The 25,504-nt window shown below is 62.5% G+C and overlaps 2 protein-coding genes across 5 annotated transcripts; one reads left to right on the plus strand and one right to left on the minus strand.

The window, feature by feature from the left end:
* Positions 1 to 12: 12 nt before the first annotated feature.
* On the plus strand, positions 13 to 5,342 carry SLC16A8 (solute carrier family 16 member 8). The gene is made up of 4 exons (XM_079774437.1): positions 13 to 1,761; positions 2,202 to 2,345; positions 2,542 to 3,378; positions 4,783 to 5,342. The coding sequence occupies exons 1-4, from the start codon at positions 975 to 977 to the stop codon at positions 5,091 to 5,093; spliced, it is 2,079 nt and encodes a 692-aa protein (XP_079630563.1). The 5' UTR covers positions 13 to 974; the 3' UTR covers positions 5,094 to 5,342.
* A 149-nt stretch (positions 5,343 to 5,491) lies between these two features.
* PICK1 (protein interacting with PRKCA 1) lies at positions 5,492 to 21,859 on the minus strand. 4 transcript variants are annotated; one of them, XM_079774435.1, is made up of 13 exons: positions 21,693 to 21,859; positions 21,289 to 21,386; positions 20,112 to 20,223; positions 17,988 to 18,116; positions 15,613 to 15,679; positions 14,489 to 14,578; positions 11,922 to 11,975; positions 11,432 to 11,494; positions 10,349 to 10,482; positions 9,957 to 10,049; positions 9,260 to 9,310; positions 8,352 to 8,496; positions 5,492 to 7,878 (listed from the first exon to the last, which is right to left on the minus strand). In XM_079774435.1, the coding sequence occupies exons 2-13, from the start codon at positions 21,327 to 21,329 to the stop codon at positions 7,607 to 7,609; spliced, it is 1,251 nt and encodes a 416-aa protein (XP_079630561.1). In that variant the 5' UTR covers positions 21,330 to 21,386; positions 21,693 to 21,859; the 3' UTR covers positions 5,492 to 7,606. The 4 variants fall into 4 exon arrangements, with proteins under 4 accessions (XP_079630561.1, XP_079630560.1, XP_079630559.1 ...); XM_079774434.1 differs by having other exon boundaries at positions 21,641 to 21,859; XM_079774433.1 differs by having other exon boundaries at positions 21,544 to 21,859.
* Positions 21,860 to 25,504: the final 3,645 nt, after the last annotated feature.

The following is a 25,504-nucleotide window of genomic DNA, read 5'->3' on the forward strand; positions in this document are numbered from 1 at the left end:
GTCCCGGCTCCTGGATTAGCCTTATCCAGGGGAGGCATGTGGCCGGGGGTGGGGGGCAGGTGAGGCATTGAGGTAATGGGAGCCTGCGGGGCGGGGGGGGTGGGGTCTCTCTAGGACAGGACTGAGTTCCCAGCACCAGCAGGACCCCCTCACAGGACAGGGCTCTGTGTGTCCTCCTGGGGCCCCAGAACATGGAGCCTCATCTGCCCAAATCTCCCCAGCAGGCCTGGGTCCCCCTGTCCCTTCACCCCTCCCAGGAAAAGCCTCTTAGAGGGGTGGGGGTGGGAATGCTCTAAGCCCCAGACCTGGGGTGAGAGCCAGGCCAGTGGCTGATCTGCAGGCAAGCCTGGGAGTCTGGCTGCACCCCACCCCCTCACCAGGCTGGGGTACATGGGGGAGCCCCTCCCAGCAGGCCTCAGATGTGCGGCTGGACGCCCAGACCCACAGGTCGGCTCCGGTGAGTGTGGGGCGAGGCTGCCAGGGACCACCCTCTTCTCCTGAGGAGAGGACTGGAGGCAGGAAAGGCCAGGCCTGTCCTGGCGGGGAAGGGGCAGGGTCCCCGACACCCACAGCTCCCTGGGCACCGCCCGATGCCAGGAGGGAGGCCCAGGTGAGGAGGGGCTGCAGGAGGGAGGGAGGCTGCTGCCCAGCTGGAGGCTGGTCCATCCCGGGGGACGGGGGACGCAGGGGGCTGCCGCGTGAACCCCTGGGCTGAGCCCAGGAGTATGACAGGCTTCTGAGCTGCTTCCGCATGTGCAGGGTGGGGAGGCTGCTTGGGGTTCAGGGGGCAGACGGGCTCTCTCTCTCTCCTGGTGCCGCCTCAAAGGTCCCCACCTGTCCAGTGAGAGCCGGAGCTCCAACCCCACCCCAAGATTCCCTGCTGCCTGGAGTGAGGGCATCTTACAGGTGGGGAAACGGAGGCTCCCAGGGGCGGGGCCTGTCCAAGCCCCCCAGCAGACCCATGGCTAAGCTGGATGAGCTGGAACTCGGCTCCCTTGGCTTCTGAGAGGAGGCTAATGCTGTCATACAGGCGCTCTTGTCCCCCTCCCCCCAATAATATTCCAATGACAACAGGCACGCCTGGTCACCGAGGAATTAGGACATACCGCAGGCCAAGGGGGGAATCTCGGCCCTTTCGCTGCTGGTGCCTGTCTCTCCCCCTCCTCCCCCCCCCCCCCCGCCCCCCATGCTTGTTCTCTGTCCGACATCAGACATGCTCGCTGGGGACACCCACACTTCCGGTCACACACTGGCTGCCAGCACCCCGCTCACCAGCACCCCCTCTCCTGCTGCCACCAGGTCCTGAAGAGAAGGGGTGCCCCTCGGAGAGAGCCTTCCGGAAGTCAGGACTCAGGTGGGACCGGCTCGGTTACCCGCCCTCCTCCCTCACGTGCCCCTTGGGGGCGGGAATCTGGCTTCATTCCCTGCGCAGGCTCCGGTGGAGGCCCGTGCCTCAGTTTCCCCAGGCTGGGTCCCCAGGCCCCCTTGTCTGGGTCACACCCTTGCTGCTCCCTCTTGTCTCCTCTTCCCCAGCAGAGGCAGCGGCCATGGGCACCGGCGGCCCCCTGCGGGGCGAGGGCCCCCCGGACGGCGGCTGGGGCTGGGCGGTGCTGGGCGCCTGCTTCGTGGTCACCGGCTTCGCCTACGGCTTCCCCAAGGCCGTGAGCGTCTTCTTCCGCGCGCTCATGCGCGACTTCGGCGCGGGCTACAGCGACGCGGCCTGGGTGTCCTCCATCATGCTCGCCATGCTCTACGGCACCGGTCAGCGCCCGCCCAGGCGGGGGTGGGGTTCGGGGCCCGCAGATGCCTGATCCCCGGGGCACCCACGGGGCCCCTCGGACGGCTCGGGGACACCGGAGAGGGGAGGCGAGGACGGGAAAGGGGCAGGGGCCGGGGGTGAGGCAGGCTCGCCTCCAGGCTGTGGAGATAAGAAGGGGGTGGGGGCTGCCTTCCCGCTTTGGGTTCCATGTTCTCCGGAGGGTGGGGAGGGGGCCCTGGGCCAGGACAGGTCCCTCCCTCCGAGTCCCCGCGGGGCGCTGTCTCCTGGGCTTGTCCTGGCCGAGCCGTGTGCCTCGGCGGGTCCCTGCACCACGGTGACCTCATCCCTCAGCCGTCTTCCGGGGCTGGGGGTGCAGAGCCTGGAGCGTGTCCACCGGAGAGGAGAGTGGACCAGCCGAGCGGTGACCCCACCCCGCCCACAGGCCCGGTGTCCAGCATCCTCGTGGCCCGTTTTGGCTGTCGCCCCGTGATGCTGGTGGGCGGGCTGCTGGCCTCCGCGGGCATGGTCCTGGCGTCCTTCGCCAGGCGCCTCCTGGAGCTCTACCTGACGGCGGGGGTGCTGACAGGTGAGGGCGCGCTGCCTCCCCTGCGGGCCGTGGGTGGGGACGGGGAGTCTTTGCTGCAAGAACTCCTGTCCTCCGTTTCCCCGTGAGGAGCTGTCCTCCAAGTCCCTCTGCTCCCTTCCCGGGGTGGGTTTGCCGCGAGGGGCTGGGGCCCCGGGGAGCCTGGCCAGCGCCGCCTCGCCCGCCCGCCCGCCCGCAGGCCTGGGCCTGGCCCTCAACTTCCAGCCGTCGCTCATCATGCTGGGGCTGTACTTCGACCGGCGGCGGCCGCTGGCCAACGGGCTGGCGGCGGCGGGCAGCCCCGTGTTCCTGTCGGCGCTGTCGCCGCTGGGCCAGCAGCTGCTGGAGCGCTTCGGCTGGCGCGGCGGCTTCCTGCTGCTGGGCGGCCTCCTGCTGCACTGCTGCGCGTGCGGCGCCCTCATGCGGCCGCCGGGGCCCGGCCCTCGGCGCGGGGGCAGCGCGGGCGGCGCCGCCCGGGAGGCGGACGAGGAGGCGGAGGCGGAGGCCGCCAGCCCCGGGCGGAGCCTGAGCGCGGCGCCCGCCGGCCGGGCCCGCCGCCGCCTGCTGGACGTGGCCGTGTGCGCCGACCGCGCCTTCGCCGCGTACGCCGTCACCAAGTTCCTGATGGCGCTGGGGCTCTTCGTGCCCGCCATCCTGCTGGTGAACTACGCCAAGGACGCGGGCGTGCCGGACGCGGACGCCGCCTTCCTGCTCTCCATCGTGGGCTTCGTGGACATCGTGGCGCGGCCGGCGTGCGGGGCCCTGGCCGGCCTGGCGCGCCTGCGGCCGCACGTGGCCGACCTGTTCAGCCTGGCGCTGCTGGCCAACGGGCTCACCGACCTGAGCAGCGCGCGCGCGCGCTCCTACGGCGCCCTGGTCGCCTTCTGCGTGGCGTTCGGCCTCTCCTACGGCATGGTGGGGGCGCTGCAGTTCGAGGTGCTCATGGCGGCCGTGGGCGCTCCCCGCTTCCCCAGCGCGCTGGGCCTGGTGCTGCTCATCGAGGCCGTGGCTGTGCTCATCGGACCGCCTTCTGCGGGTGCGCCCTTCGGGAGGGGGGGGGGGGTGGCGCAGCCTAGTGCCCCTGAGCCCGAGGGGAGCCCCCTTCCTGTAAAATGGAACTTACAGGCATGACCCGTCAGAGGAGACAGCCCGGTGGGCGGGCTCCCCTTCACGTGGCTTATTCGCCCTCCTCCAGGCCCGTGGCACCAGCTCTGGGTGGGGACGGAAAAGTGCCAGGAAGCACCGGGTCATCTCCAGCAGCTGGCACAGAGCACAAATGCGCATTCTCCTTTTGTAGATGGGGAAACTGAGGCCCAGAGGCCTAGTACAAGTGTCAGTCCCAGAATTAGAGTGGAGCCCTGCCCGGCACTAAATGCCTCACCTTTGAAACACTTCCTCGGAGTGCTTTAGTGGCCCAGCCCCTGAGTGACTGGAACAGGGACAGTGCTTTGGAGAACCAGCCCTGGGGCCAGGAGCAGAGGGGGGGTGCTCAGGTGGAGAAGGAGGGGCGCTGGGTTCTTCCCCTGTGCACACTGCCTGCTGGGCACTCGACACGCATCACCTTTTAGGGAATCGTCCTGATGAGGGTGGTCCAGGAGGGCTTCCTGCAGGCGCTGGCATGAAGGCAGCCCCTCAAGGCAGGGCAGACCCCACAGAGGGCACAGGGTAGACCCACAGGGGACAGCATTCCTACACGAGGAAGGCAGGAGCTGGGGCCGGGAAGGTGTGAGGGGGCCTTCGTGTCTTCCTGGGCTGGGTGATCCTGAAAGAGCAGGAAGCCTGCCGTGAGCCGGAGGGAGCTGCGCCGGCTGCAGGCAGGGGCCCTGGAGGGAGAGGTCCCTTTGCCGGAGCCCAGTGCACACGGAGGTGGGGTGAGCTGCCCTCCTTCCAGGGCTGGGCTAGCGGAGTGCCAGTAAGACTGGCCATCTCACCTGACCAGTGGGACCCGCAAAGCCTTTGGACCCCTGCAGGGAGGCCCCCAGCTCACTACCAAAGGCCACAAAAACAGCCCCCCCACCCCGCTCAGTTCTCAGTGGGAGAGCTGAGACTGGCCCCTGAAGGTTGTGGAAAGAGCACGAGCTGGGGGCCCCCAGGAGAGGGGCTGAGCCCAGAGCCCCTTCCTTCCCCACTCCTGCCCGGAATCGCCCCAGCTGCATACCTCGCAGGCACATGTGGGGTTTGAATCTGAGGGTGGAGGGGGTGCCTTGTACCCTAAAAAGTGCTGCCTCGCCGTGTCACTGAAGAAACTGAGGTCCAGGGAAGTAAAGTGACATTTTTAAGGTCTCAAATGGCAGAACTTGTGTGGGGTTTTGAATCTGTAAAACGGGAATTAAGACTGGGGCATGTGTGTGTCTTACCCACCAAATCGAGGCACCGCCCTTTATCTGAGGGTTCAGGGTGGGGTCCCCCGCTTGTCCTTAACCCCCCTTCCCCACCCCAGGCCACCTGGTGGACGCGCTGAAGAGCTACGAGGTCATCTTCTACCTGGCGGGCTCCGAGGTGGTCCTGGCCGGGCTCTTCATGGCTGTGGCCAACTGCTGCCTGCGCTCCCGGGCCGCCCCGCCCAGCCCGGGCTCCGAGGGCGGGGCCAGCGACTCGGAGGACGCTGAGGCCGAAGGGGACTCCGAGCCCCTGCCCACCCAGGAGCCCAGCGGCCTTGAGGCTCTGGAGTTGCTTAGCCCTGGGGCTGGGCCCTCCGACCCAGAGGTGGGGGCAGAGCCAGAGCCAGAGCCGGACCCGGAGTCTGTGTAGCACAGAGGCGTGGGGTGGAGAGCACGGACTCCAGACACAGGGCTCCCCCTCCCAGAGCCCTGCTGCCCTGGCCGAGGGAGGCTGCTCAGGGGGTCACCCCTGGGGGCCAGGTGGGAGCTTCCTCCCTGTACGCCCAGCGAGCCCTGGCCGGCCCTGCCCCCGCTCAGTGAAGCTGCTGAGCCCGAAACGGGTCTGAGGGCTGTGAAACTCGTTCATAAAACTCAGCTGAAAGAGGTTGTTCCTGCACCTCCACTGTGGCCGTGGCTCTGGCTTCGACCTGGGGAGGGGCGGGGAGGGAGTCTGAGAGGCTCTCCAGGCCCTCCAGCCTGGCAGGTGCTGGGGGGGGGGGGAGGGGCAGAGATGGGGGAAGGGTGGGGAAGGTGTTCCCAGACTGAGGACTGGGTGGGCCTGGCCCTCCCACCAGCCCCGGCCCTGCCCACTGGCAGCACCTGCCACTGGAGCATGGGGGCCGCTTGCAGAGGGACCCAGAACCCTGAGAAAGAGCAGCGTCAGGACGGGGTGAGCCCTGGCCCCGAGCCTCCGCTCGGCGCTGAGGCCGGCAGTGACCCCACCCTGTGGTCGCCTGGGGCGCGGGGCCAGCACTGCCCTGCCGCCTTCGGCAAGGTGTCCATCCCCTCCCCTTTGAGGGCCCTGCCCCGCCGAGCTGAGAACCTCTCTAGGATGCAAACTCGGTGTCCTGTGGGCACCGACGTGGCTGAGAGCTGCCCCTGGCGCCTGCTTGCCGCACGGGGAGTCCGGCCGGCTCCTCTCGTGCACGTTGATCTAGTGCAGGGAGCTCCCTGCCGGGAGGTTTAGGTACCTGGTCCCTCTTCCCGCAGACCTGGCGCCCCCTTCTTTGCTCCCCTCCCGCTAACTCCTGAGTGTGGTGACCAGGCCAGTGGAGGGGGCAGCCTTCCCACCAGACCCTCTCCGTCCAGCCATGCTCTCAGCAGGGCTCATCCCACTGGGGACCCCTCCCTGTGGCCGCCCTTATCTTCCAGCCGAGCCCCAGGAAGGTGTGGGAGCCCTGCAGGCGCCTGGCTGGCTTACCTGCACTGCGGTTCCCCCACCCCCACCCCAGCCCCTGGAACAATGGCTCCCTCTCATTTTAACAGACAGAGAGCGGACTGTGGCAGGCCTGTCCCAAGCCCTTACCTGGTAACTCGGCTAACCCTCTGACAGCCCAACAAGGCCGGGCCGCCACCGGCCGAATCACAGAGGGAAGCCGAAGCCCAGAGGGAAGCCGAAGCCCGGGGAAGTCAGGGAGCAGGCAGGGTCAGAGGCCGCCTGTGCCCTTGGCCTCGCTGGCTGCCCTTCAAAGGGGGTGCAGTCCGACCGCTCTAGGGACCCACGTGGGCCTGGTGACAGCCCAGCCCTGCCAGTCTCCGCCTGCGTAGGGCGCAGTCCTGCTGGGGTGCTCTGAAAGGGACAGGACCACTATCAGTAACCGCACTGGGACCGCAGGGGGCGCTGGCTGTACAGGTGAGGCAGGACACAGGGCCACCCCGTTTCTACCCCCCGCAGACACAGGGTCTTCTGTGGCATCTCCTCTGGGCTCCTCCCAGGGCCCTGCAGAAGGGGCACCTGGAGTGGCCGGGGCACCTTAACATTCTCCTATTGGGGCCTCAGGGCCTCCTGACCTAGTGTCTGCCCTGCCCATCCCCAAAGGTTGAGTTCGAGGCCAGAGCCTGAAGGATCAAGGTGAGGGCGGGTGTGGTGGGCGCCACACAACAGCAAGCGGGGAGGCAGGGGGTCGCCTTTTGGACAGGACAGATCTGCGTCGACCCCACTGTCTGTCCAGTGTGGCCTCAGCGGGCGTCCCCTCTGTGACCGGGCCGCGGTGCTACGGGCAGAACTGCTGTGAGGACGAGGCACGTGTGGCACGTGAAGGGCCGTGACCCTCGCTGCCCACCCGCCTCGCGATCAGGAGACGAGGGGAGCTGAAAGGAGAGGCGGGTCTGAGGCCGCTGCAGAGCCCGGCTCCATCTGGGTTTGTTTATTCAGTACAGGCCCAGCCCAGCCCTCCCCCGGGAAGTGGCTGAGCTGGGAATAAAATAAATAAAGGCCGCCGAGGTGTGAGTGTGGACGGGGTGGGCCAGCCTGGGGGAGGCGAGGGTGCACTCGAGACACTGGCCCGGCCTCGGCTGTCCACCCCCAGCCCCACTCCAACGGAGGCGCCCACAAGGAATGGGCCCTGAACCTCCTGCCCCTGCCAGCCCTCTTCCCTCTGCCCTCTCGCCTTCCTGGGTCGGGTCCAGAGACCGAGCTCTCCTGGCTGGGGCGGTGGGGAGGAGGGTGGAGGGCCAGGGTCCAGGCCCGAGGTCGCAGCCCTGTGGCCTTGCCTGGGAGGGGCCCGGGTTCGCTGAGCTAGGACAGAGGAGCAGGGAGGCAGGCGCCCCAAGCCAGCAGGCCTTTATGCGCCACCCTGTTGCGCGGCGGCCCAGCCCCCGCTCCCACGCTCTCGTCCTCCCACTCACCCTACCCCCCAAATCCGCACCCCACAGCGGGCGCACTCAGGAGTCACACCAGCTTCCACCCTTGTCCAGGGGCCCGGCAGCCCCTCGCGCATCCCTGGACGGCTCCCTGGCTGCCGTGTCCTCGTCGTCTTCATCTTCGTCCTCCCCGTCAGTGAACTCGTCCTGGCCAGGCCCGTAGGCCAGCGTGGTGTGGGCCAGGTCCACCTCGATGGGGAAGACGTCGGCGTCGCGCAGCACGGCGTAGCAGTCGTTGTAGTACTTGGACATGGTGGACACGAAGCGCTGCAGCTGGAACACGATGTCCTGGACTGGGCAGGAGAGTGGGTGGGGAGGCACCAGTGGGCCGGCTGCCTGCCTGTGGCGTGGGCCCTCCCCGCCAGCCTGGGCCCGCTTCCTGCCCTGGGCTTCCCATCGTGCACCGCCTGGCCCTCGAGCTGCCCACGCCTGCACAGTACCCAGGCCTCTAGCTCCCCCTGGGGGGACAGAGGAGCCCTGCCAGGGCGGGTGGGTGTGGACTGCACCCCAGGGAGTCCAGTCCCACCCAGTCCAGGCTCTGGGGAGGTGGGTGTGCTCCTGCCAGCTCTCCAGCTTGGGTCTGACAAAGCACTGCATGGCAGGGCCTGGCTCTGGGACGTCAGGTTAAAACGTTCCCTTCTGGGCCTCAGTTTTCCCAGCTCTGAAATGGGGAGAAGATGGTATCCACTCACCACAACGAGGATGGTGTATGGACTGGCTGAGGGAGGGCATGACCCTTGGGCCCCGATCCCCACCAGGCCCTCACCATGCTTCTGGTCCAGCAGCTCCATCTTCTCCAGCACGTCCTTGCGCATCTGGGAGAAGCGGGCGCGGGCCTCCTGGCGGCAGCGCAGGATCAGGCGGTACTCGTAGTTGCCTGTGCTGACCCGGTACAGGGGCTCCCCGAGGGCCTGGGGGGGAGGAGCACATCAGGGACCTGGGTGGGGCGGGATCTGCTCTGGGGCAGACGGGCAGGGGGCACCACATGGCACCTTTCGAAGCTCCCAGGGCTCCTCACTCCTGAGGTGCCAGGGATTTTGAGAAGCACTTAGTTACAGTTTCATGAGAAAATAAAACAAACCCTTGCCTCGTTAAATAAAGGGACACTGAGTCATAAGATGGATCCCAGTATCAAAAATATTACAGATTTAGCCCTAGCTGGTTTGGCTCAGTGGATAGAGTCAGCCTAGGACTGAAGGGTCCCAGATTCAATTCCAGTCAGGGCACATGCCCAGGTTGTGGGCTCAGTCCCCAGTCGGGGGTGTGCGGAAGGCAGTCAATCAATGACTCTCTCTCATCATTGATGTTTCTATCTCTCTCCCTCTCCCTTCCTCTCTGAAATCAATAAAAATATATTTTAAAAAATATATTACAGATTTTAAAAATAAAAAAGGCCTCTCAGGAGTGAAGAAAGTCCCTTTTTCCTTGCAAGAACCTCACACAGTTGGGGCGGGAGGAACGGGAGGTGGGGGGTGAGGCGGGGAGACAGCCCCAAGTCTCCAGGAGTAAGAGCCCGGCCAAGCCCCCAGGCCTCTCCCAGGTTGGCCTGACCCACCTGGCATCCTGAGAGACCCAGGACATTCTTGGGGCTCTGTGAGGCAGGCAGGGAAGGTGCCCCCCCAGCCTTTCTGATCCCAGGGCTGTGACGCCCCCACCCCCACCCGTGACACTCACAATGCAGCTGTATTCCTCATCGTCCATCTCCTTCACCTTCAGGCAATATGACTGCGTAGGACAAGTGAAGCCAGGCTGTCAAAGTAGCTGCACCTCCCGGATGCCCACCCCATGTCCCCAGTGCCACATGCCACACGGCCCCTAGGCCGCCCAGGGGAGCAGCCTCCCTGCAGGCTCCGGCTGGGACAGGCTGGGCGCCCGGGAAGCACAGGGGTGCAGCCCCCACGCAGGCTGACCCTTGCTGGGTGGTCCCTGGTGGCAGCACAGGGGAGGGCACTCATGTGGGAGGGTGGGGAGGGCCTGAGAGGCAGCCCACCATTTGCCAAACTCCAGTCCCACAGGATGCTCTGGGGAAGGTTCCGTGGCTACGCAGCTGGGAAGACCCGCAGACTCACGCTGCACACGGCCTGCCAGAGGCTCCCGCCGCGAGGAACCCCAGCTCGCTTAATGCCGCCTTTTCCCTCGACTCCGCTGGACCACAGAATTACCATTTAAACATAAAACTCATTAACACCCCTTGGTCAGCACTTCATAACCACGGCCCTAGTCTAACCCATTACTCAAAGTGACCAAGGAGTCAGAGGTCCAGAGTGAGGGCCCTGCCAATGCCCCAGCCCCTCCCCAGGCCCTGGTCCACCTCCTGCATCAGACTCGACAGGTTCCAGCCCCCCATCCCCGGAGGCCGCAGACCACTGACCAGGTACTCGAACTTCACGTCCAGGTACTTCTTGATGGTGAGGCGGGTGTCTGGGATGGCTTTGTTGAGGTACGTGTTCAGATCCGTCAGCATCTGCAAGGAAGGGGAGAGTGGGCCGATGCTTAGGCCCCCACAGGCAGGGGTCAGAGGGGCCAGGGCGACAGAGAACAGTGGACTCAGAATGTCAGAGCCACCGGGCGCTGCTAGATGGTCTTGTCCATTTCAAGGATGAGAAGACAGGCCAGGGCAAGCTGAGACTCCGTGGGGGAGCAAGGGACACAAACCACCTGGAGGTCACCCTTGGCCGAGGCCAAGGTGCTCGACTCCAACTGCATGACACGTCGCCCCTTCTCTGCCCTCACGCACGGCCACACAGGCGCCCCGTGACCTACCGGCTTGATGGTTTTCAGCAGCCGGATGCCAAACTTCTCAATGCTGCGGTGGGCGTCCGCAAACTTCACAAAAGCCTCGCTGGCCGCCGGCTGGGGCTCCCGCACTCCGATCACAGAGAACACGTCCCCAAAGGCTGCACGACAAGTTTGCCCTGAAGGCGGCCCCGACCTGGCCCTTAAGGAGAAGCCAGGGATTTGTGGGGAGAGGCCAGGAGGCGATGGCAGGCTGGGGCCAAGGTGTGCACGGGGCCTACACCCCAAGAAAGGTGTGTCTACACCCCAAGGGAGCTGGTCTATACGCCTCAAGTAGGGATGGGGAATGTCCAGCCTGCGGGCCGTATAAGGCCCATGAAACCACCCGGTCTGGCCCTGCCAAAGCATTAGGGGTGAGTTAATTACATATCTGACCAAACAGAGCAGCTAACTTTTAAGTGGATAATGTTGTATGGCCCCGAATGATGCTATAAATATTCCAATAGCCCTGGGCAGAAAAAAGGCTCCCCAGCCCTGCCCTCGGGGATCTGAGGGAGCTGGGCATCCGCCCCAAGGAAGCTGGTCTACACCTGGAGGGAGCTGAGACTCCAACCTGCTGAGGGAGCTTGGTCCGTGCCCTAAGGGAGCTTGCCCTCGTCCCCCACGTGACCAGGCCACGGAGAGGGCTGGGCCAGGCTTGGAGGTGGCGATGTCTGGATCCGGACACCTGGGTCCTCAGGCCAGCTCTGCCCCAGGAGCTGTGGGGCCATCTCCTCTGCCTGAGCTTCTCTTCCCCAAATGAGACCACGCAGGAGGAAGGGCCTCGTACGCTACATGGCAGCACAGACGGACTGGATGGGGCTCGGACAAGAGACTGGGCCCACAGAGACCAGCAGCTGGTCAAGGTGCCCTCCGCGCTGCTACCTTCCAGCACCTGGACGTGCCAGCTACGTGCCAGCTAGAGCTGGCCCTGGCCGGTGCTGTGATGTCTACCTGAGCACGGCATGAGGACCAGGGACAGCAGCCACACCTTCACTTACGGGGGACACTGAGCCCGGAGAGGGGCAGGGGTTTGCCTGCGGTCATGCAGCAAGTTTGGGGCGCCCTTACCCCGGTGCGTCTGCGACAGCTCATAGAAGGCCCGCAGGAGGTTCTTGGTGTGCTCTGTCATCCCTGTGGAGAGGCCACCGAGGGGTGGGCATGTGACGGGGGCGACCCTGGCCCAGGACATGGCCTCCAGTCCACCCCACCAAGGCCTGCACTGCTCCTGAGTGCACCCACTTTTCCCACAGCCCCCCTAGACCAAGCAGGAGGCGCCCCTGGGACGGGAGACGGGACTCCGCAGGGCAGGAGTGGACGCACCTCCTGTGGGCTCTCTCTCTGGAGAGCGGGCCGTTCTGGGGCCTTCGCTACGTTTACACGCACTTTTACTTGAATGCTTATGGGTACGTATTACTTTTACAACCAGAAAGTGTCTTAAGACTTTTTAAAAAGAATTCTTAATGGCCACGGTCCTAGAACTTTTCGTCTGGCATTCCTACCCCCACCCCGCCACCGTCTTTGGAGCAGGCCTCTGGGACTCCGGCCAGGCGCTGCCCACCTTTATAGAGCTCAGCCGTCCGCTCCAGCTCCTCCAGTCTCTTGACAAGCCCATCTGTGGGGATCAGAGAGAAGGGGGTGGGGGTCAGGGTCTCAGCAAGCAATCGGGGAGAGGGCAGAGGCAACCCGAGGACAAGCAGGATCGGCACAGAACGGAGTCCTTCGGGGGGATTTGGCACCTCAGGGTCAGCTGGGTTCAGAGGTGTTTTGTAAACAGCTCAGAACACCCAGATGAGAGGAGGGCTGGCCCCCCAAACACTCCTAAGACGAGCCCCCACCCAGAAGGCCAGGGCACATGGAAGGGGCAGATGGGTGATAACACCAGTACTTCCAAAAGGCATGTGTGAAGACCGTCGGAGCCCCCCAAGGCCAGCCTAGCAGCCCCGGCCCCCATCCCGCTAACACGGGCTGCGCTGCCCACAGCCGAGGAGGAAGGCCGTCAGGGACATGGGAGAGACCGGTGGATCAGCGGTCAGCGTAACAGGCTCCATGTGGCTCCCAGCACCGAGCAAAGGGCCGGCGCAGAGGGGGGTGATGGGGGGAGCGGGCGGAACTCTGGAAGGGCTAGGCTGTGAGGGAGAGCTCGCGTTAGATGGGGCCCTGAGGGCCACCTTACTGTGTGCAGACACCAGGCTAGGCTCCAGGAATGCCCGGGTGCATGAGATCTGAGTCGTGCCCGCCCTCGAGGCTCCCAGTCTAGGAGGAGCCAGACAATGGCCAGCCGCTGCCTGGCAGTGACAGGCTGCGAGGGGAGGGGAGGGGGCAGCTGCCTCACCTCAGGGGCTGGAGCAGGGCCCGTGGATTGCCAGGGCTGAGGCAGGCCTTTCAGATTAGAGAGGGGCGGGGCAGGGAGCTCCCAGACAAGCTCAGGGCAGGGCAGTGAGGAGCGGTACCGTGTGGGGCTTCCTCTAGCAGTGGGTGCCACCTCTCCACTCCGACAGGATGAGGCCTGCACACCCCGCGCCCCCAGCAGCAACTGCAGCCCAAGGGCCCTGTTGGTAGTTTGCTGCTCCCCACTTCCCCCTGCCCCCGCCCAGGCAGGGTCTGGACTACTTCCCTCATCCTATATAATAAAAGGCTAATATGCAAATTGTCCCCTCGACCGGGAGTTCAACCGGGAGTTGGACCAGGGAGCGGGCCGGCCAGCCAACCAGCCATGGCCACTCCCCTTGGCAGGCCTGGTCCAATCGGCCCCAATCAGGGTGGGCTGGCCAGACCCTACCCGTGCAGGAATTCGTGCACTGGGCCTCTCGTTTTATCAGGAAAAACAACGGGGGACAGAGAGATGAAGCCACCTGGTCAAAGGCACACGGCGGGCTGTCCCAGCTGGTGTGCTCTGCCCGTCCCCTGCTGGCCTGGAGGGCAGGGAAGGGAGCAGCAGGGGCCGCCCGGGCCTTTCTCTGGGCAGGGAAGGCGGCTGTGGGACGGGCTGTCGGGAGGAAGGCTTGGCTCAGGGGGAGGAGGGGGCACCTGGAGGTCTTCACGAGGCGTTGGCCCCTGGCGGCCTCCAGGCCTGGCTCCCCAGAGCCTTGGCGCCAGGCCAGCCTGGCGGGAAAGGAGCACGTAGCGCTGCTGTTGCTTTTCGCTGGGTCATGGACATCATGACAGCTTCAATTTTAGAAACCCTATTTCAGGCCGGGAAATTGCCAGGTTCAGGGAAAAACACAACAATCAGTTCTAATTCCATCCCGACGCATGGTAACTACAGTAACAGGGATTTTAGACACCGAGGCCGAAAATAGCAGCCTCCACTTCTGAACACCACTTGGAACAGGCTCAGACGCCACCCCCACGCCCAGCCAATGAAGGCCGGTGTGCCCAGCTGAGCCCACCATGCCTGGAGGTATTTATATCCCCCACGGCCAGCAGAGCCGCTGCTGTTTATACACTCAGGCGGATGACGGGAGGAACAGGTCCAAGTGCCTCGCTGGCCACCCTGGGGGAGCGTGTGCACACGCGTGTGGGTGTGAATGTGCGCGTACACGGCGTTCTCCCTCCAGGCAGCCGCCTCCAGCCCGGGCAGGGCCAGCAGGGCGGCTGAGACAGGGCAGCAGCGCCACCTCCTGGAGAAGGCGGGGCGGGAGGGCAGTGCGGGAGCAGTGGGCGTGCTAGAAAGGGGGTGAGGGAGGCACAAGGGGCACTGAGCCCTGGTTCTGGAGAGCAGCTGGGCAGTGGCGGAGGTACCAGCCCGGGAGCCGGAAGAGGCACCTCCCTGCTGTGCTGTCTCCCGGTGGGAGCTGCGCCTGTGTCTCCCCGCCTGACCACCGCTCTGGAGCCCCCCCAAGGCCAGCCCTGCTCTTTACAGACACACCAGAGACCCCAGCAAAGTCAACGCCTAGTGACCACAGGCAAATCTCTTCCTGGGCACCCCCACGAGAGCTGGGAAATCCCGGCGTCCCTCTTTGGGAGCTGGAGGGCCTCCAGGGATACAGAGAGGCGACCATCAGCCCCAGGGGTAGAGGCCAGGCCAGAGGGACCCACAATGGCTTGGTGGGCAGCCACGATGCCCTCCCCCTGGGAGCCTGGGCCCGAGACCCGAGCTAGAGCTGGTGTGAGGGAGGGACTCACCATTGCACAGGATGGCCCGGCTCAGGCCCAGCGCATCCGCGGTCCCCGAACTCATGTTCTCCACCAGCCGATGCTTCACCTTCTTCAACACTGGACAGCGAGAAGAGGGCTCAGGGAGGTGGCGTTTGCAGCTGGCCCCAGGCCACCCCTGCCCCCCGCATCACGACTCGCGGGGACTACACCAGGACGGAAGTGGGGTGGGGGTGGGGTGACTATGAAGTGGGGAGGTACCAGGGGGTACTGGGCCCTGCCCTATTCACTCTCCACTTCAGGAGTGAGGCCACCTGGAAGGAAGGAACTATGTAAAGCGCTCAGCCCCAGGCCTGGCACTCCGAGTGGCTGCCGGCCTTCACCGAGAGCCCTGGTGCCACAGGCTGGACCCCGAGCGGCTCTGCTCCTCTCTTCCACACCTGACCTGGGGGTCCCGGGGAGCAGAGGCGCCAGCTGCCCTTGGCCCCAGACTGTTACTGACTCGTGGTGGAACACGGTTGCACACTTGGTCCTTGGAAGGGGATCAGGGTGGGGACAAAGGGTTTCAGCGGAAGGACCCCAGGACAGGCTCAATCTGCCCTTGGCCTCTCCCCTTAAAACCCAGGAGGCAACTCTGGCCCTAGGGTACAGGGGAGGGGTGCTGGAGCCTGGAGATCTGGGAGGGGGGGCGGTGTTCACCCAGGGGGCACGGAGCCTCGAGGGGTCTCCGGTCTGTCTGATGAGGTGGCTGGCCCAGAGGACCTCCACTCTGCCCGGACCTTTGAGTCTTGACTTTTCCACAGACCCAGCCCCACAGCTGGGCACCTGGTCCTGGGCATGCTGGGCACCTGGTCCTGGGCATGCTGGGCAGAGGAGCGGCCTGCGGCCCAGTTCAGACCGTGAGCTCCCCTGGGAGAAGCTGGGTGGGAGAGGAGGCCGAGGGGAAGTGGGGGGTGCAGGCCAGGGCTGGGCGCCCTCCCTGTTGGAAGGCAGGGTACCTGGGCTGCGGTAAGCTGAGGGGTTGGCTTACAAAGGTCCCCGGGGAGGTGGCCTGCCAGCCCTGGGGGGCGGCTTGGTCAGAAAGCTATCGAGCACGACCAGGCAGCTGCCGGCGCACCGCCATGAGGAGGAGACCCGGGGCTGGGGCCGCTCACCGATGTCCAGGGACATGCCCTGCTTGGGGTCCGCCTGCAGCTTGTTGTAGTGGATGGTCACCTCCCCCTGCAAAAGCAAGGCAGGCCGAGCTGAGAAGGAGTCCCCTGGGCCCCAAGCCCCTTCCCCAGGGAGGCCTGTCTCCCGGGAACCTGTGGTCGTGAGAGAACCCTGAAGGCAGCCCTGCCAGGCCCAGGGCTGTGCCAGGCCCTGGGGAATCAGCAGGGATGGGGCAGACATGGTCCCTGCTGTCAGAGCCCACAGCCTGGCAGTCTGACGCCCTGAGCTCCAGCCAGATCAGGTGCCCTGCCCTCCCCCACGCCACACTCCAACCCTTTGCTGCAGAACTGCCCTGCACAGCACGTCTTCCCCTGCACCCTACATCGTCCCCACCTCCCGCCCCTCCATCCTCAACCAGCGCGTCTGAGCACCTCTCTGTGCCAGTGCTGGAATGGCAAGGAGCCGCACAGGGGCCCGCCCGGGGCCGGTGCAAACACGGGGTTACACAGTCCTAGCGACTGAAGAGAGGTGCCAACTTCTCCCAAGAAGCCCTCCCTGACCACCTGAGGCCGCCGCATCGCTCTCGTCCTTGCACTCTTAAGACCCTGCAACTTGGGGCTGAATCCGTTCAAATATAAGACGGGATTTCAAAACCGCGTCCGGAATGGAAACCACACTGACCGGCTGTGGGCAGTGTCGGGGTGGATGCGCCAGACCCCCTCAGGGTGCAGCGCCTGTGCTGGGGGCAAGGGAGGGAGCACCCAGCCCTGGGTGCTGGGCCAGCCTAGTGGCCGCAGGCAAATCTCTTCCTGGGCTGGGCACCCACCAGAGCTGGGAAATCCCGGCGCTGACTCAGAGCTGCACACGCACACAAGCCCCACGGAAACTGAGGGGCTGGCGCGAGGCAGGACCAGGAGGTCCTGGTGAGGAGCGGTGGTGAGGGGTGAGGAGAGGACCCCGAGGGCGCACACACCAGTCCTGAACCAGAATGAGCACCTCGGCCCCACAGGTAATGCCGGGCCACGAAACCCAGACCAGGGGGAGCGCGTGGGCTCCAACGAACCTTGTCACTCCCTTCTGTACAACGGAGCCTGAGCCCGACCCCTCCTGTGCCCGGGCTAAAGGGCTGGAGCCCGAGCCCGACCCCTCCTGTGCCCGGGCTAAAGGGCTGGAGCCCGAGCCCGACCCCTCCTGTGCCCGGGCTAAAGGGCTGCAGCCTGAGCCCGACCCCTCCTGTGCCCGGGCTAAAGGGCTGGAGCCTGAGCCCACCCCTCCTGTGCCCGGGCTAAAGGGCTGGAGCCTGAGCCCGACCCCTCCTGTGCCCGGGCTAAAGGGCTGCAGCCTGAGCCCGACCCCTCCTGTGCCCGGGCTAAAGGGCTGGAGCCTGAGCCCACCCCTCCTGTGCCCGGGCTAAAGGGCTGGAGCCTGAGCCCACCCCTCCTGTGCCCGGGCTAAAGGGCTGGAGCGGGAGAAAGGACTGGACTCTTGCCCTGAAGGCGGGAGGAGTGAGAGGCGAGGTAGAACAGGACAAAGGGAGGAGGCACTGGCTAAGGCGGGAAAGAGGGACTGGAAGGGATGCGGTGCCCGGTCCTGAAGACGTGGAGGGAGGGGAGGGAAGGTCTGGATGGGGCCGAGGGAGCTAGAACTCAGCCAAGCCCCATTTACAGGGAACCCTTGACTCTGACTTCTAAACCATCCCCGCTTTGCGATTTCTTCACGGTATTCGTTTCCCAGTTACCAGCAGCCAGTCTCTGGGAAGCGGCAAAGGGCTACACGCCTGCTTCCGAGGGGCGGGAGGCCGCCTGCCATTCAGGAGGGGCCGAGGCCGGAGCAGCTGGCGGGCAGGGGTGGGGGTGGGGGTGGAGGGAGAGCAGGGAGCAGGCAGCGTGGGACTGTGGTCGAGGAACAGAAGACCAGCAGCTGCCCCAGAGCCAAGAGGGGTCCCTGGGGGTCTGCGAGCCCAGAAGGATCCACTGGAATGAAAGTTCCATCAGGGACGGGCAAGGGGGCTCCTGTCTCCCTCCCAGGCCCACCACGGCTTAGCCGGCATCGGATGCCGGGGTGTCTGTAACCCAGGTGAGTTCACCGTGGACTTCTAGCTTCGGCTCTGACTGGGGAAACCCCGGGCCCTGAGTCTGCTGGCGCCCTGGAAGCTCCAGGACAGGCACCTTCGGTTCTTGGTGCCCCTCGTGCCAAGGCCCAGCCCAGGTCCTGCAGCGCTATTAGTGCCAACTGAGCGAGTGAGGAGAAAGCGAGGGGGTGACCCAGACCCTGATGCTCTGAGGAGGGGGCAGCGATAGGCCGGTCTCCGCGCCAGGCCTGCCGGGCCTCCGAAGTGCCTTTCCTGGCACAGGGCCCCGCTCCCGGCAGCCCTTACCTTCACTTCCTGAATCATCTTTGCTACCTCCACCTTAGTCTTTCCTTTGATTGACCTGCCGTTGACACCGGTGATCTCATCGCCAGCTGCCACGGTGCCGTCCAGGGCTGCCGGCGTGTTGTCAAATACCTGGGGGTGCAGAAGGGGGAAGGGGAGTGCTAAGAAGACACCCAGCGGGAGACAGTCATTCCCTTCACCCCAACTAGTGCCTGGCTCCGTCCTGGCCTCTATCCTCCCGTCTCTCTCTCTCTCTCTCTCTTTTAAAGATATGTTTTAATTGACTTCAGAGAGAGGGAGAGGGAGAGAGAGAAACATCAGTGATGAGAGAGAATCACTGATCGGCTGCCTCCTGCACACCCTCTTACTGGGATCGAGCCAAAACCCAAGCACGTGCCCTGACTGGGAATCAAACAGTGACCTCCTGGTTCATGAGTCAACGCTCAACCGCTGAGCCACGCCGGCCAGGCATCTTCCTGTCTCTCAGGTACTGGAGAAGGGCAGGGTAGAGATGCCTGAACAGACAGAAGCGCAGGACCCCACATTCTTGGAGGGGGAGGAGGACGGAAGGTAGATGCGAACTGATGAGACTTGCCTTTTCTAATGCCAAAAGCACTCAACCTGACACAGCCCTCTGAGTGTTTGCTCCTCCAGTCATTTATTTAAAAGGTTCCTCTAACAATGCTCTTCCAAGCTGATACTGATTTAGCCAAAATTACAAAATAACTATGCTGTGGAGATAGGGTGAGAGGCAGCCGAGTGGTTTTGGAAGAGAGAGGCTAAGCAGGCACATGGCAAGGAGGCCAGGCCCCAGGGAGCCTCCCTAATACCTCCTGGGCCAGGAGAGGCCAAATCTCTCGTGAAGGCAACACCCTAAGCCGGCAAGACCAGGTCCCCGGAATCTCCGTCTTCAAGACCTAGAAGTGACCCTTTGCAAGGTCCTCAGAGACTGTACTTCCCCATCTGCCACCAATGGCCACTTAGCTGTCAGAACAGGTTAGAATCCAGGTCAAGTTTATGTCCAAGGTGGCAAGCTTCCCTCCAGGGCTAGAGAGAGATCATTGCCTGTCCCCACTCCCGAGTCACAGCTGACTGAGTATCACCAGGCAGCTTCCTCTACCAGGGACCACAGAATTGTTCATTACCGCTGGCAGATCAGCTGGAGAGTGAACTAATGCCATAAAAATATAGCATCTGTGCTCTGGCTAGTGTGGCTCACTTGGCTGCATTGTCCTGTGCACCAAAAGGTGGCAGGTTCGATTCCCAGTCAGGGCACATGCCCAGGTTGTAGGTTTGGTCCCCAATCGATACTTCTCTCAGACATCAATGTTTCTCTCTCTCTCTCTCTCTCTCTCTCTCTCTCTCTCTCTCTCCTCTCTCTCCTCTCTCTCCCTCCCCCCTCCCTCTCCCTATCCCTTCCTTTCTAAAATCAAAACATGTTGCTGTTTTTTTTAAGTAAAAATAGCAGTAGCTACTATTTAATGACTACTTATTGCGTGCCAGACGTTGCATTATGTCATTTTATTTAATCTTCCCAGCAATCTGAAGATGCTCATCTTTACATATTTTATATACCCACTTTCCAGGTGAAGAAACTGAGGCCCAAGGAGGTTCATTAACTTGCTAATAAGCAGAGAAGCTTGCATTTGAACTCAGGCCAATGTTATGTCATAGTCTTGTAGTCTTTCCACTACACTTCACTTGTGCGAGCACCAAAGGCTGACAGCTGTGTTGATTCATTAACGATATTGCATTGAGGGTCCACTCTTTGTCAGGTGTTACACCAGGAGCTGACTGCTGTGAAAAGCAACCTGGGCCCTGCCCTCACAATGCAAAGAGTCTGAAAAAGCAACCAGATACGGAACCACCAAAGAGCAAACCCCCAGTGACAGATGGAGGTAAGTGCCAAGAAGGAAAAGGAGAGACTGAAATCACAGAGAAAGACAAGGGCAGACCTGTGGAGAGGGGGTGGCCAGGAAGGCCTCCCTTAGGAGGGCAGACCTCCAGAATGAGAAGGAGCCAGCTCTGCAGAGTAGAGAAAGGAACCTGCCTTGGTCATGCCCAAGTAGGAGGTGGCCCGCCCCCTCCAGGACCTCACCCCACCCCCACCCCCGGAGCACCCAATACCTGGACGATATAGAGGCAGGGGCAGTACTGAGCCCCTCCTCCGATGCTGATCCCAATCAGGTTCTGAGCATCCTTCTGCAGGGTCACCTTCCCAGGCACAGTAGGGATTCCGCTAGAAAGACAAGCATCTGAGGCTGAGTCTCCCGGAGGAAGGGGGACTGGAGGGACGGGGAAGGGGACAGGCCTGCGAAAGCCCCCAGAGGCTCCACCTGCTGCGCTGCCTTTGCTTTCACCCTTGGCCACAGGGACAGCATCTGTGCTGGGACGTGCACAGCTCCTGGAGTCACACAGATGCGGGGTGACATCCCAGCTGTGCCATGGATCAGCTTGGGACTGGGTCAGTTACCCTCTCTGCGTCTCAGTTTCCGCATCCGTACAATAACATGGACTAAATGGCTACTTTAGCAGAGTTCCCGTAAGAAAGTGCCCAAAAGACATTTAACACCAACGCTGCCCATAGCAAGCACTCCCTAAAAACAGGCCCCCCTTCCCTGTGCTTCATTCACCCCTGAGGTTTGAGTCAGACTTGTCACCTCCTCGGGGACAAATGGGACATGATGGTCTCGTCCTCTAACTACCCAGCACCCATCTCTCAACTGCTTTGCTCGTTACCGCTCAGTGTTCACTAGAAGTGAGCACTTACTTATGCTTTGCAGTAAGTATTCTCATTTACTCACTCATTCATTCAACAAATGTTTGCTAACAACTACAGACGCCGGGCACCTTACAAAGTGCTGAGGGCACAAAAAGGCACCTGACCCAGTCCTTGCTCTGAGGGAGGATTCGTCTCCCCAGGAGGCAAGCAGAACTTTGGAAAACCTGTCCCACTAACTGTCTACACTGGGGAAGGCAATATGCTTGATATTCCTACTCGTCCTTCAAACCTGGCTCAACTGCCCTCCCCTCTGCGAAGCCTCCCTGACCCCCTGCTCCATCTGCTCTCCTCCCCGTGCAGCCAGGCCTTTCTCCGGCAGGGCCCTCGTGGCCCGAACTGTAATGGCCTGTCAGTGAGTCCACGCCCCCAGGGACGGTGAGCTCCTGGAAGGGAAGGGGCCATTCAGCTCCAGGACAAGACCTTGTCCGCTGGGAAGCACGGTTGGGTGGGCCTGGGAAGTAAGGGGATCTGGGGGGCCTGGGGCGCCTGCACTTTGGGGACTTGGGGGAACAAAGTACTCACAGTTTATCCTCTTCGATTTCATAATCCAAGTCTGCAAACATGGTTCCGAGAGCTGAGGTGGGCGGGCTAACTGCCCAGCTCGGCAGGGGCACAGAGAACTGGATCCGGGAGAGAAAAGAGCGTAGGGCTTAGGGAACCGAAGTGCCTAGATGCCTCCCCCAGCCCGGGCAACCCTGGCCCCGCTCCCCTCGGGCCGGCGGGGCGGGGGGAGTCCCGGCTGGGGGGAGTCCCGGCGGGTGGGTAGGTGATTCTTACTAAGAACAGGGGGGGACTCCAGGCCAGGGCGATAGACGCAGGTCCCAGAGCCCGCCCCCGAGTCTCCAGGCCCTTGGAAGCAGCCTCTGTGGCTCACCGGAAGCGCCGGCCCCACAGTCGGTCCGGGCCAGGCTGGCACCTGAACCCACCTGCCGTTCCACCTGTCGGCGGCCGCGACTGTCGCGTCACTTCCGGAGGGACGCGGAAGTCATGCCTTCCCTCTCTGGGTATTTGCCCCGATCCCTGCAGGCAACCCTCCCCTCCCAGGCTCCCGGGGCTCCCGGAACCAGGAAAGAGAACCGGTATGAACGGAAGTTCGCCGTTAGCCTGAGAAAGCGGAAACAGAGGGAAGGTCTGGACAGGCCGGCAGCGCTCGACCCCGCCCCTTGCCCAGAGGCCGCCGCCATCTTGGTAAGGGCAGGGCTCGTCCCAGCGTCCTCAGCGGGACGCCAGGGACCACGCCGGCGGGGCGGTTGCCGTGGCAACGGAAGCATCCTTGGCTGGGGAGACTTTTGGTGAAGTCCGATGACCTACCAACCCTATCATGCTGTGACTCCTCTACTACAATGACAGTGTCCGAGGCAGCCTACCCCCAGTTTTGCACACCAGGAACCTAAATGCAAGAAGAGGGGAAGGGATTTGATCCAGAGCCACCCATCCAAGATCTGGTCTAAGATTCAGATCTTGAGTTTGAGACTGCCGCCTCCTCCAGCGCCCTTTTAACACGTGCACACCTGTGTTCAGTAGATCTGCTATGGACAGACTGGACAAGTTACCTTCCCTCCTCTTTATAGGCCTCTTTGCCCCACATGCAAGCTAAGCGCCGAGGCAGCTGCTTGCTATGGTATTTGGTGAGCGGTTCCTCACACCCCATCTCCTGTGTTAGCCCTGAGGAACAGCCCCCTGGAGTCCCACTGAGGGCCAGGAAATGCCATCAGCGCTTCCCAGCCAAGGAGTCCGAATCTCATCTCCCCGCCAGCCTCTGCTGCCACTGCTGTTGTGTATAGCGGGTTCCCCCCAGGGGGCTGGTGCTCCCAGAGCCACAGCCCTGGCATCCACCTCACCCCAGAAGCATGGGCCCAGGCCTGCCCAGCTTCCTTCCCTAGCTGCCAGGGGTGTAGGGAGAAGGAGAGGTGCAGAAAGATGATTATCCTAGTATCCCAAAGCCTGATGGGAGCCCCACCCCACTCTCTTAGGGAGCTAATCTGAGCCTCATCAGATGTGCAGATGCCACAATAGCAACAACCTTCCCATGGACCCACTGCTCTGCAGTCCAGGTCACCTCCACAGGATTTTAAAGTTCACCATGACCCTGTCTCTCTTCCTCTTAGGCACCGACTTTATACCCTTCCATGGGATGCTAGGTCTCCATCAACAGGGGTCACCGTGACAAAAAAGAAAATCAGGTTGCTTTGTAATGCCTGTTAGAATGAAAATATTGACCCACTTTATGCTGTCAGTGGAGGGGTCTCCAGGGTCAGCCCACACAGCCTGGAACATGTTCCAGCCAATTAAAGGGTGAGGTTGGGGCCATGAATTTATTTGAGAGGAAAGAGAGTTGGGGTGCCTTGTCCCATCACCAAAGTAAGCATTCTTGTCTCCCCAGCTGGACAGGGAGCCTCTGGCGGCAGGTCTTGCCCTTTGATCTCCCACAGAACCTGGAACAATATCTGGCTGAGGATGAAGTGCATCAAAATAGCTGTGACCTTATATGAAATGGGACGTTCTCCGGGCCCGGGAGGAGAGGACGTGGATGGACAGAGAGGGAACGAGATGACGAGGGCCTGAACCGGGACAGGGGCAGTCAGCAGCTTGAGCTTCCTCCACAGGGATCACCAGACCCCTGGGACATAAGACCGAGTATATATGTCCTGAGTTTTGGAATTGTGATCTTCAGCAAACAGCAACTTCCCAACCTAGGAGCTTTAACACAGCTTGCACTCTGCCTCCTCAGCACATCACAGACCAAACTCCAGGTCTGCTAGTTTGTAGCTGGGGGATTTGGGGCAAATTGCCCATTGCCTCTGTGCCTTGGGTATCTGTAAACTGGGGATGGTGATCCCTCCCGAGATAGCAGTTCTAAGGATGGAGATTAAAGGGAGAAATGGGTGTGAGTGTGTTTTGTTAGTGACTCACCTGGCACAGGTGTCAGGCTTTATTGTCCCCTCATTATAATCATTTTGCCCAGCTACTCCAGAGGGCAGGGCCGATGGCACACTGAAAGGGCCTCCAGATGGCCGGGCCCTGCCTCAGGCTCCTCAGGGAGGTGTCCCTGTGCAGAGTCCTGGGCTCTGTCACCGTCCTGGGCGGAGTCTCTGGGGAACTAGAAGGCTGCATTTTCACAAAGCCCCACGGGCGGCTTCAGGGCCAACTGCGATGGAGCATTGTCAGAGGCTCAGGGTGCACAGTGTCTGTGTACACTCGGGGGGCCGTTCAGGTCCACCAACAACCCTGCCCCAGAGGCCTCCCCATCAGCAGGAGCCAAAGGCTGGGAAGGCTTCCTGGAGGAAGTGACATCTCAGCTGAGTCCTGAAGGAGGTGCTGGTGGTACCCAGGCCACAAAGAGGGGCAGGGTGACAGGCAGAGGGGCAGGCAGAGGGCACAGTGGTGCAGGCAGTAGGGGGTGCACGGTACAGTCCTTTCTCAGGAGGTCACGGTGGCAGGGGAGGGGGTGAAGACAGACAGTGACAGGGCACAGTGACAGGGGGATGAGGTCACCATCCAAGTGCATGGGGAGAGCTGCCACCTTTGCCAGAGTCACAGGTGAGAGGGGTCAACAGGGGTCTCAGAGGGGAGGTTTGAGCACCTTCTTCCGGATGGGTAGGATTCCAGGGGTTGAAATTGGGGTGAGAACATCCACCCACTTCCAGGACGCCCTCACTCTCCAAGCTTGCTCCTCCTCCTCCTCCCCGGCTCTGCTCCAGGCAGGCAGTGACCTCTCACCTGGCCCCGGCCTGCCACTGAAAGCTGTGTGACCCTGGGCCAGTCCCAACCTCTCTCTGGGCCTGGGTTCCCTCCATCCTTCCTCCCTCAGTTCCTGAGCCTCAGATTCAATGGCAAAAGATGGCCCCTCAACCCCATATTCCTGGGGACGTGCTGCCACCAAGTGGCCATTCAGAGAAACACCCCTGAGGACTGGAGCTGCATGAGCTGTACACCACCCCCACCTTCCCACCCCTGTCATTGCCACCACCCTGCCCAGCTCAGGGAGAGACCACGAGTCTTCGTAGTCGGTAGGCGACGGATGAGGCTGGGTATCCATGTGCCGTGCTGTGTCTGACGTGCCTGCCCTTTAGCGCGGCTGTAGCCCCAGGCCTGACTCACCCCTGGCTTCGCAGCCCCTTTAAAGGTCAAGAAATCAGGGGTTGGTGGGTGGAATTTGGCTCAATTAATCATCAGCATAGAGAGCTAGAGCACGGGTTTTTAAATCAAACAGATGATGACAGTACTGCTAGCCGCCAGCACTTCCTGGGCCTTCCCTATGCACCAAGCCTGGAGCGGAGGCTTCCATTCATTGTCTCCTGGAAAGCTCACCAGAGCCCCTGGAGGTGGGGCTGGCCCTGCCTGCATTCGTTCATTCAGCAAATAGTGCCAATCAGAGAACAGGAAAACAAGGTCTGGCCCTGAGCGAGTGGGAGCGGCAGGTGAACCCAGGTAACAACCTCCCACTTCAGAGCATCAGGAGAGGCCCCAATTCTAACGGGAGCCCAGTGGGAAAGGGCAGGATTGTGGACTCGTGGGAGCTTGTCCGAGTAGAGTATATGGGGCGTTATCCAAGACGTCCCTTGAGATAAGCTTAACTGGGCAGGTGTTCGGACATTAAGTAGTTGCCAGGGAAGAGGCTACTCTAAGCGATCAGGGCCGAGGGTAGGCATCATCACCTGACCTACATTAACATAGTTAAGACTGCTGGAGGAGCTAAGCCACACATGAATATGCAGCTGCAAATCACACAGCACTT

This window comes from Cnephaeus nilssonii (assembly GCF_951640355.1).
Source record: "Cnephaeus nilssonii genome assembly, chromosome: 6".
Classification (NCBI taxonomy): Eukaryota; Metazoa; Chordata; class Mammalia; order Chiroptera; family Vespertilionidae; genus Cnephaeus; species Cnephaeus nilssonii.